Below are 11,111 nucleotides of genomic sequence, written 5' to 3'. Positions count from 1 at the left end.
ATGAATTCTGTACTTGTTAAAATAGTTAACATTATTTGAAAGTTTATTTATTTATTTAGTCAGACAGTCAGTCAAATACGTATTGTAATATACAAAGATATAACAATGTTTATATACATGATACTAGTAAGAGAGAAACATTACAAGGGACGGAAGGCACGCTGGCGTAAGAAATATCAATATTAAAATATTTAAGTTTAGTATTTTTTTAGAAAGATAAAAGACATGTGAAACCAAATGGAGAAAAGGAGCAGAAGAAAACCTCTTGAGGCAAATGTGAGGTATAATTCTAACAATAGTATATAAGTATGGCACACTTCTCGAACTAAATTTCCACTAAGCCAGTCATGGCAAGTCTGTAGCCCAATCCTCCTGGAGAGTACCAGTTGAGAAAACTGTTGCCTTGTTTCCATGGCTAAACACAAAAAGCCCGAAATCAAAGAGCACTTTCCAGACTCAAACGCTAAGCCGTAGAGACCAAGGTATAAACTGATTAACGATGCAGGTGTCGCAGGAATCCTCGATGGTTTGGCAGATCAACGTAACAACTCTTTCAGAAAGAAAGGAGCACTCCACGGTTATCTTAATTTCCAAATGCTAAGAACCACCGCCTCTTGAATTAAAGGGAGTCAGCTCTCTTCCTTCCTTCTTCTCATCTCTACCCGTCGTCTGATCAACACCTCCTTTCTCCTCAGCATCTTCCGCTCACAATTACGACGCCCCGAGCTCTGCCGTAAACGGTCTCCTTCGCCTCGAGCTCGCCTCCTGACGTCATCTAAAGCTGCCACCCAATAAGAGGTAAGGCTTAAGTATAGAACCAGTCCTCGTGAATGCTATTTGAAGACATTGGGACATGGGGGAGGGGGGAGAGATCGAGGCGGGAAGAAATAAGAGGTGGGGATGGGGCGGGACAACACTAAGAGAGACGGTCCTCTTGCTCCAATAAAAAACGGCTACTTTTCCTTCTCTCTTGCACTTTAGTACGTTCACTCTTCTTCACTCCTGTACTGTACTGCGGAAATAGTAAGAACGGGGAAGGAGGGGAGCTAGGCTTCCCCCACAAGAGCTTCGCGCGTTCAAAAGGGGCAGTGTAAGCAAGATGGATGTCCCGGTTAACCAATGAAACGCCGAGATCTATTATTTGCCTCTAACCCCGTTAGACAGTGTAAGTGTGTATGCGGATCCCCTTCTACTTTGAAGCTCCCGCCTCCTTCTCTTTCCGTCATTTCTTGGAGCCAATGGGAAGACAGGGCGGCTTGGGGTGGAGGCTTTCCCCCTCCCCTCCCGCACGCTCGGAGGCGCCATGGGCTGAAAACTAAACCGAGATGGAATCTCCCAGTCTGAACCGGTTTGAGCCGGTTCCGAGTCTGTGGCACTAGAGGAGGAGGAGCGGGAAGAGCGGAAGGAGAAGCAGCAGCAACGAAGGAAAGCGAGAGCCGGGGGGGAAACGAAAGAGCGAGTGAGAGCGAGGGGGGGAAATTGTGTCCGAGAGAAAGAAAAGCAGCCACCCCACGCACTCGGTTCCTTTGCCGCCTTTACCGTGTGGGGAGGGGCGGGCGGACGGGCGAGCGAGAGAGGAGGAACTGCTGGAGGGCGCGCGTGTGCGAGGAAGCAGAGCGGGGTTCATTAAGCGCAGGAGTGGATTGGCAGGAGGAGAAGTAGGGGTTTAAAATAGAGAAGGGACGGGGTTAGGTATGGAAGTGAACTGAGGGGGAAACGTGAGGGGGAAAAAGGAGGCAGCTCAGCCAAGGACTGGCCGCCTGATTGATTCCCGAGAGTCGCATGGTTGAAAAGTGCTCCTGAGTTTTTAAAAATTTAGGGATTCCCAAAACAGGCGTGGGGTGGGGGTGTCTAGCTAAGTGAGGGTTTTCTAGCTTCCCCGCCTATTTAATTTTGGAGTGAGAAGGAGCGTGGTGTGGGTGTATTGTAGGCCCCTAGATCCCCTCCTTCCCTCCCTCCCAAATTGGCAGATCTCCCTCAACTTCAGTGTTCAGCCTATATGCCTACCTGAATAAGGCAGTGGGGGCCTTAAAATCGCTGTGTTTAATTTAAACATTAAACGCTAGGTTTAATTTAAATATTGTTTATGTGAGGGGGGTTGTAGAAACGCCCCCTCCAATTTAAGGTTTTAAAGGAAAAGGGCGGGAGAGGGAAACCGGGAGAGTACAGTACTTTCTTCCTTGCCTGGTGGAAGAACTTGCCTCGAATCAAATCGCATCCCCACCCTCCTTGTGTGTCTTTTCGGGGTGCTTGGAAAGGGGTGAATTTTGGGTACACATTTGAATGGATGGCCAAGCCCTGTTTTTTTCTATGGGCGAATTTTTAACTTTAAGAAACAGAAAGTGATTTTTTTGTTGTTGCCCTCTCAGACCTTTTTTTTTTTTTTGTGATTGATCTTTCCTTTCCATCCCCAGTTTTTTTAGTAAGTCGGAGAGTTGGGGGGAGGGTGGGTGGGTTTTGAATGACTTTTCGATTGCTTATGAAAAGAGAAAGATACCTTTCTTTTGTACCTGTGCTGGGGAGTTGAGAAGGAAGGAAGGCTGGACAGATCTCTTCACTCCTCCTCCTCGTGCTTTTTAGCTTTGCTTGGATTTTTTTTTTTAACTGCTCCTCTCCACTACTTGCCTCTCTAGAAGAAATAGTTGTGATACTCAATTAGGTAAGTGAGAGCTTTCAATTAATGAAAACACATGCATGGGACATTAAATTGGGGAGGGTTTGCTGAAGAAAGTTGGGGTGTCGAGGAAAGCAATCCCTGGAGAAATCAACTGGGACTCTTGTGGAAGGGGTTGGATGTGAAAAGATCTACTGAAAAGATTGCTGCATTCTCAAATGCATTTTAGTTTTCATTTGAAATAATGGCCCTCATCCCCTAGGCCTAAACTGTATACAGTAAACGGTGTGTGATAATCTTGTCGTTTCCAAGGAAAACAAAAAAGGGGAGTGCTAAGTACGGAGCTTTTTCGTAATATAGAGATATAAGCGGGTCATTCTTGAAGACTTGTACTTGCAGCCACATGGAAAGCAGAAAGAGAAAGGGGCGTGTATCTCAGAGAGAGATAGAAGGCTTCAATAGGTGCCAGCTTTGGAGCAAGACGAAGTTCAAAGAAGATGCTTGGGAAATCGGAAATAAAAGTAATCAGACCAGGGAGGGAAATGTAGCAGATTTCAGCAACCTAGGCTATCTTTGGAGCATGGCGGTGGGACTGGAGCAAAGCAGCAAGTGTAGGTTAGGAAACTCGAGCTGGATACTGAAACGTAAGCGGGAAAGAGAAGGGCCTGGCGGGAGATGAAAGGAGGATCTTTTCTTATAGGTAGATGAAGGACAAGGCGGGAGACTGGGACCGGATAGAGAAAAGAACGAGCGTTATTTGTGAATTATTAGGAGTGGAAGTTTCCAGAAATATTTTTTGTGTGTCTCCGTGCAGCAGTATTGAAACGTCCGCCTGGATCACGTGGGGCCCTGTATAGAAAGCAGGGAAAGAGGGAGGGGCTGCAGCGGCCCTGCTGGGCTCTTTCCTGGTCTTAGGGCGGAAAAGAAATAATCTCTGCGTGGTCCGCTCTGTGCCGAAAAACGAAATCTCTTGGGGAAATTCTGAAAATAAACTCAGCAATTCATAGCTTGGTTGTATGTCGCTAGCGTGGATGTCGCACGTTCTGCAGCTTGTCTGCTTGTTGGGGAAGGGCGGTAGCCAAGGCCTAACCAATGGGTGTGTGTATGTGTATAAGTATGAACGTAGCGGTCTCCCTTGGATGTATCCCATGTGCGTATGGTTTCCCTGTTTATGCTACTAGCCTATTTCTGATTAAGCCTTAAATTCTTCAATTCGCTAATTATTCTGTTAAGTTAATTTCGTGTTCCGAGGAAACATCACTGAAGCGTCTCTGGGAGGGGCAGACTGCAGTCCTTAAATACTGTACTATATTTTGGACTCCGTTAAAGGTTTTTAATCTTGCAGCTTATCTGACTAGATTTTGTACGAAGTACCTAATTGTGTACAATTATAAAACTTCGAGAGGCCAACATTTAGTAGCAGCACACTGATAACTAAAGATGGGTTGGTTGTGCTGAATTTTGAAGTAAATGAAATAAAGAAATGAAGTGTAGAGAGATAGTTATTCTTAAGTTGTAAGTTTGTTAACCCTGAACATTGAAGGATGGTTTTCTAAATTTCAAATGGTATCGTATTCTTTTCAAATTATTTCATGTATACATGTTACAGATAAATTAGATATACTGATTAGAATAATTAAATTGTCTAATTTTTAAGCTTGCAATTTTAAGTGATTTTTCACTTTACTTTTTGCAATTAGTAAATATATTAACTTTAAAGTATCTAAATCTTACAGTGGTGAGGTATCTACCCTTACCCCTTTGTACTGTCTATTAGAAGTAGTTATATCATTTTAATGAGCTCATGTAGTAAGAATGTTTCCATTCCATTGATTAAGCTTATAATATGCAATCATACCATATACTGATTCTTATAAGCCATCTTTCTTTGTGATAGTGCAAATTTTTCTTCTGTTCAGTCATACCAATTCTCTGAGACTGCTTGGATAGCCCTGCAGTTTTCTTAGCAAACTTTTTTACAACTGATTTGCCATTGCCTTCTACCCAATGAAAGTAACTGGCCCAAGGTTATCCATCTAACTTTGTGCCTAAGGTGGGAATAAAACTCATGGTCTCTCAGTTTCTAGCCTGAGCACTACTCCAAACTTAGTTTAAGAAAATAGTGGAAATTGCATGTAAGTGCCCACTACAAAGTTTCTGTGTGTATATAAACTGCTCAAGAAAAAGTATAACTAGGAATGGAAATACTGCTTACAACTACAGAATTAAATACCTGAGAAAAGTATAACTAGATATTGAAAAGCAGGCTTCATTTTGTTTTGTACAGTGATGTGAGGAAAACTGTTCTGTCAAACCAAGTAAAGATGTCATTTCCAATAGCATAGAAACTATATCTGATATACATAAACATCACATTTGGAAGTGTGTACTTGGTTAAATGTTGTTCTTAATAGCAGAAAGTATATACAATTTACCATAAGAGTACTCTAGGGATATTTAAAGTTCAATCCTAAAAGAAGTTATGCCTGCTGAATTCAATAGGGGGGTTTGTAGAGTGAGTGAATGAATGAGATTGCAACCTTGTTTTGCCAAATTAAAACAACTTCAGCATAATCATTATATTTAGCCATTATTTCTTTACACATTTGTATTATGGATTCCAATTGAAAATATTAATGGGACCATTTCCAAAACAATATGAACCACTGGAACATAGGTAAGGGTCAGTCATAAACATAATCCATCAAATCTTGTATCCTGAAATTTGCTGAATTATACTTCCAACATCCTCAATGACTTATAATCACTGACAACATTTTGTAGGCATTGTAACCCATATTTCTAGTGAGCATCAGAGGAAAGCTGTTACCAATATTTAATCTGGGGACATATCCTATTTGACTTAAGTAGAACTTTTGGATAGGGTAGGATTAGTATACACATGTTATATGATTCTTCCTTTAAAATAGGTTAAACCGGCAACAGGCTTCCAACTGCTGATCATTTTAGTAAGCTTACAAAGAAGGCAAATACTGTACTTCTCTCTCTAGTTTTCAAAAGTTGTTGCATTGATTCCATTGAAAATGAATTGTATTATCAATACAAATATTTACAATAAAGATAGATTACTAAAATTCAAACTTAATTTGGGGTATAATGTTTATTGATTTATTTTGTAAGAACATAACATTGGAGAGACTTCAGTTTCCCACCTCAGTAACTGGGTCACCAGTGTATTCACGCAACATACAGTGTTCAAACAATCTGTGTTATATTTAATCTTATGACCTGGTTCAACAATGTCTTGAAAGAAACCTGTCCACCAATCATTCTAGAGTTTGTGCCAGCTCAACTGCTGAGAAGAAACACCCACCCACCTACCCCGTTATCCCATTTTAAAAAAATTATAATTTGGAATTTAATTTTGGACCTTTCAGTATTTCATTCTCATCAATTCTTTAAAATGTAGTCATCTTTGTAAAATACCTTGCTGAAAGTTTGAAAATTTTAAATTGTTTTTTACTTATTTTTGTTTTTTTCAATTTCAGTAATCTATGCCAGCAATTATGACAATGTTAGCAGACCATGCAGCACGGCAGCTGCTGGATTTCAACCAGAAGTTGGATATAAATCTGTTGGATAATGTGGTGAACTGCCTGTATCATGGAGAAGGAGCCCAGGTAGAGTACATGATTGGAAATTAGATAGCCATTAAGGGATTTAGGTATACTCAAATCTGCAAAGGAAGAAACAAGTTGTTCTTTTTAAGAATGACCTTTTAGCTTGACTTGCAATAAATAGACCTGAGGAAGCAGGAATATTGCAGGAATATTATACAGGTAGTCCTCAACTTACACCCGTTTGTTTATGACTCTTCAAAGTTACAACAGCACTGAAAAATGTGACTTATGACTTTCTCAATTATGACCTTTGCAGCATACCCATGATCATGTGATCAAAATTCAGATGCCTGACAACTGGTTCATATTTATGGCCATTGCTGTATCCCAAGGTCATGTGGTCAGTTAAGGGGTACTAAGTTATCAATTGCAGTGATTCACTTAATAACTGGCAAGAAAGGTCGTAAAATGGGGGAACTCACTTAACATGTTTCACTTAATAAATTGAGGCTTAATTGTGGTTGAGGACTACCTGTACTATAATAGAATCAGAACACTTTACAAAGTGTTTTTGTTAATATAATCTGCTGATGCCCAAATCCAGTACAGATTGCATTACAGTACTTGAACTGGAAGGCCAATAGCTTACTTAAATCTTTGGTGATTGCTCTTATAGTGTTATTGCTTGTGTGATCTACTAGTGAATTTGAGATGTGTTCCTGATCACTTACCTAGGAAGAATTTGATTCTATAACTCCTGAGGAAATAGACATACATTTTGGGTTAATTAACTGGCCACCTATTAAATTTTTGTCCCTCTTTATTAGTGAAGGCCTCCTGGGAAGAGATGGTTAATTCTCTGGTGGCGACTTCCTCTCTGAGGGAAGTCTTGGAGGAGGCAATGATCTCTAATGAAATCATTGCTGGACCCAATAGTCCTGAAGGCCCAATTTTCAACCTTCCCTTTTGGATTAAAGTTGGCTGTGGTTCTGAAGGAAATGGATTATTTGGTCTTTCTACAATTTATGTTTTGTACCAAGACAGAATTCAGATGACATAGATCATACGTGATGATCTCTGACATAGCTTGAAAAAGAATGGTGCAACCATCTTGGGTCTCTCAGCTGTCTTAGATACAATTGATCATGATATTTTGAAACCAACTAATAAAATTAAGTGTTGGAGGTACTGTATTATGGGGGTTCATCTCTCTCTCATGGTATAGGCCAGTGATGGCGAACCTATGGCAACGGTGCCACAGGTGGCACACAGAGCCATATCTGCTGGCACATGAGCCCTTGCCCTAGCTCAGTTCCAATGTGCATGTGTGTGCCAGCCAGCTGATATTTGGCTTGCACAGAGGCTCTAGGAGGGCGTTTTTGGCCTCTAGGGGGATAGGGGAGGACACCCTCCCCGGCTCCAAGATCCAGCAAGGATCTTCAAAAGATCCTTTGGAGCCTGGGGAGGTCAAAACGTGAGCCTACTGGGCCCACCAGAAGTTGGGAAACAGGCTGTTTTTGCTCTCCCCAGGCATTGAATTAAGGGCGTGGGCACTTACGCATGCGTGATAGCATGCAAATATGCTTTTTCGGCACCCAAGGAAAAAAAGGTTTGCCATCACTGGTATAGGCTCAAGCAGTCACATTTTTAGGGTACCATTCATTAAATATCTGACTTACCCAGTATTTCTTCTCTATTGCACTATGTACTCTTTGGAACAGTATCCACCTGGAAAGTTGAATATCCCCAATTCTACTTTAAATAGGCCTTGAAGGTCTGGCTCTCTCCTCCCCCCCCCCCCCAAAAATATCTTGGGCTAGGAAGGGCAAATTGCTATCTTTGTGATGCTTGTTACCTCTGTTCCATCAGGATGACCATTCGCCCAGAGCCAAGCAAAACATAAACATTTGCTAATTGATTATTTGGCACCATTGTTCTTGTTCAGGATGAAGGGATTTTTTTTTCTCAATTAACGTTCTTTCTTTCATGTTTATAATAGTGAATAGGAATATAGGAATTAATATTTAAATTAATATTTTGCATCTTTCAATCAAGTTATCAAATATCCAATGCATTAGAATTTATAAGTCTAAGAGACAAAGCTTTTGTATTTTGGACCTCTGACTCTAGTTGTTAGACTCTAAAGTTGGATACTGCAAAACTTTATTTTGTTGCTTACCTACATTCACATTGTAGGTTCATAGCTTCAATTTTGAGAGCATCCTGTTACATATCTGTCTGACAACATCTGTTGTGACTAGATATTCACCGTTTTGCTTTTTAAGTTACATTTGGAACTATACAGATGTTTCAGAAAGGGTGTTTTATTTTTTCATAATTTTAATAAAGTGATATATGTGATCAAATACAGTTGCCCCATTTATAAGAAAATAGAGGTCTCCTGATGCAATTTTTTTGCTAACTAGAGCACTGTAAAATGCATTAACTTTTATTTTAAAATCTCTGATTTGGAACTTGATGACTATTCCTTGTGTCTTGGCTATTTGAAATCTAGGTAACACTTCTGAAATTACTTATGCAAACTACTTTGGTATTCATTATATGCGTCTTAACTTTTTAGCAAAGGATGGCACAGGAAGTCTTGACTCACTTAAAGGAACACCCTGATGCATGGACAAGAGTTGATACTATTTTGGAATTCTCTCAGAATATGAACACCAAAGTAAGTACATGATTTTTAATTGAGTTCTTTCTTTCTTCCATTCAGACTTTGAGGAAGGTATCTCAATTTTTAGATTTAGTGGTTGGTTGTTTATTTATTTATTTTTGCTTGTTTCTGCAAATCTCTTCGACTTAACCCTATATTATCACATGGTATTTCCATGAGATTATTGGTTACTTTTTCTTGTAAAAGGCTTGAGAATTTGAATCACGTGGGATTGGTGTTGAAATTATGGTTTGGATATGAACAGATTTGAGTGTAATAACATTTTATAGCTGTATCATGTTAAGATTGTGTTTGGCTTTCATTTATATTAATGAAAGTCATATGCACATAACTGAGGGCAAGTATGTTCCTCAATTTTTTTTACATTGGTATTACTCCATGTAGTTTAAAACAGGCTAGGCACCCCAGATACTTTCTTCTGTTAAATACAATTTATACTTGTAATACAGTTAAGCCATATAATCAGGATAATGGCTGGCTGTAGTGGACATTTCTCAGCCTTCTGCAGTTGTTTTTGATCTAGAAAATTTAGAGGTTTAAATATAAATTGTCAAACATGTTAAAGTGGTTGTCATATAGCTGAAGAAACATGTGCATAGCCATGTTCTTTGGGTGCACACACATATATTTTGCTATACCTTGTTCTAGATAATGTACAGCCATGCTCCAAATAGTTCCTACAGAATTTGGATGATATTTATCAAAGTCTTTATTTTTTTAAAAAAAGGCTTCGTAAATTTTAGGACAAGGTTAAGAACTTCCTCAAAGTACTAAATTTAAGTAACCATGTTTGCCTGTTTGCTTGCCTGGTAAACTTTGCTTTTTATACTCACAGACATTACTAATGTTTAAGTTGATTTATCAACAGTATTTTTTAAAACACAAATTTGTCTTGTGAAAAATGAGATGATTAGAGGAACAGAAAGAAAGCAACAGGTAAAGAATTCTTCAATTTACATAAATTGCAAATGATTTGGTGCTAAATTTATGCACTATGACATTTGGCTTTTATGCAGTCATTTTTTTTTCTTAAAGCTGTTAACACTACCTGATATTAATCATAATGTTCCATTATGTTGATTGCTTGTAATAGGAAGAAAAGGGGTGTCTTCCTGTGCAACTGACACAGCTAGGCTTTGACGGCAGGCCTCCACAAGGTCTACCCTTTTGATTCCCTTTAACTGAATTCTGTTCATCAATTGCTTTTTTTCCTTGTTTTTGGTTTCTTGGGTGGTGGGAGGGAATGGGTTGGTACATTGAATAAGTGACCCATAAAAATTTCTGCCATGGAGATCATGATACATATTCTACCAATTTGCTATTTCTGTCCCATCTTTTGTAATTACGTTTTATCATTTATTTTGAAAATGTTTTTGAGACCTGGAAAAACATACAGTAGACTGTTTTACAGCTAGCAATTTTATATGCATAAATTTTTGTAGGTAGTCCTGAGAACTTTTTAAAGCGATAGTAGGCAATGAGGTATTTTTTTTTACTAAAAAACATAGTTCTGTTAATTTTTAGAACTAAGTGTAAATACTTGCATAACAAAAATAAACAAAAACATGCTTGCCTATCAGCTTGCCCTGCTTTGCATATATGTTAATAATTGTACATTTGTGAAAGAGACTAGTACCATCCTCCAGGCTACATGAAAATGTAGTGTTATGAGCTTTTCTGAATAATTTGAACTAAAGTTGCATTAACCATGTGAGCAAGGAAAGGACATATAATGTAATTTTCTTGTAAATAAGTCCTTAGTGTTAGAGTGGTCAGTTGTAGATACTTTAAGAGGATGCCTTGCTAAGTACCCATGCTTTATATGCATAGTACGTATAACTGCTAAGCAGCTTCCATGGAATGGAGTAGTGTGATAATACCTTATACTTGTGTACTCTTATTGCCCCATTTGATTGGGTGAAATTTTAGGAAACAGAAGTCTATTTATGAGATATTCTAAGCATCGTTCTGTATCAGTAAGAAGAAAGCAATACTTCCTGCCATTCTGTGTCTCTAGGATCTTGCTGCAGGATGACAATGAGTTGGCTATACTTTTGAGCTGTAAAAAACTGTTCAGCTTTTTGTGTATCCCTGTGGCGTTCGATATGTGAAATTTTGTTTCTAAAACTCCTAGATCTGTAACCAGCTATCCTGATGGGTATCCTCTCTGAGGACATAAATCATAGTTGGAAACTAGTTAGTCTTAATGGAACTAATATTAAAACAG

General features: G+C 39.1%; 1 protein-coding gene across 9 annotated transcripts in view; it reads left to right on the top strand.

Annotated features, from left to right (window-relative positions):
- The first annotated feature begins 861 nt into the window (after positions 1–861).
- Positions 862–11,111, top strand: part of XPO1 (exportin 1) — a 79,453-nt gene continuing 69,203 nt past the window's right edge. Inside the window, exons 1-4 of one of the 9 annotated variants that reach the window (XM_070734813.1) lie at positions 1,405–1,459; positions 2,634–2,659; positions 6,124–6,255; positions 8,777–8,878. In XM_070734813.1, coding sequence (XP_070590914.1) covers positions 6,130–6,255; positions 8,777–8,878 — 228 coding nt within the window. In that variant the 5' untranslated portion in view covers positions 1,405–1,459; positions 2,634–2,659; positions 6,124–6,129. The other 8 variants (XM_070734815.1, XM_070734809.1, XM_070734808.1 and 5 more) reach the window with 8 other exon arrangements.

Source organism: Erythrolamprus reginae, chromosome 1 (genome assembly GCF_031021105.1).
Source record: "Erythrolamprus reginae isolate rEryReg1 chromosome 1, rEryReg1.hap1, whole genome shotgun sequence".
Lineage (NCBI taxonomy): Eukaryota > Metazoa > Chordata > Lepidosauria > Squamata > Dipsadidae > Erythrolamprus > Erythrolamprus reginae.
Note: the sequence above shows the minus strand (reverse complement) of the source record. Positions and strands in the feature narration are given on the sequence as shown.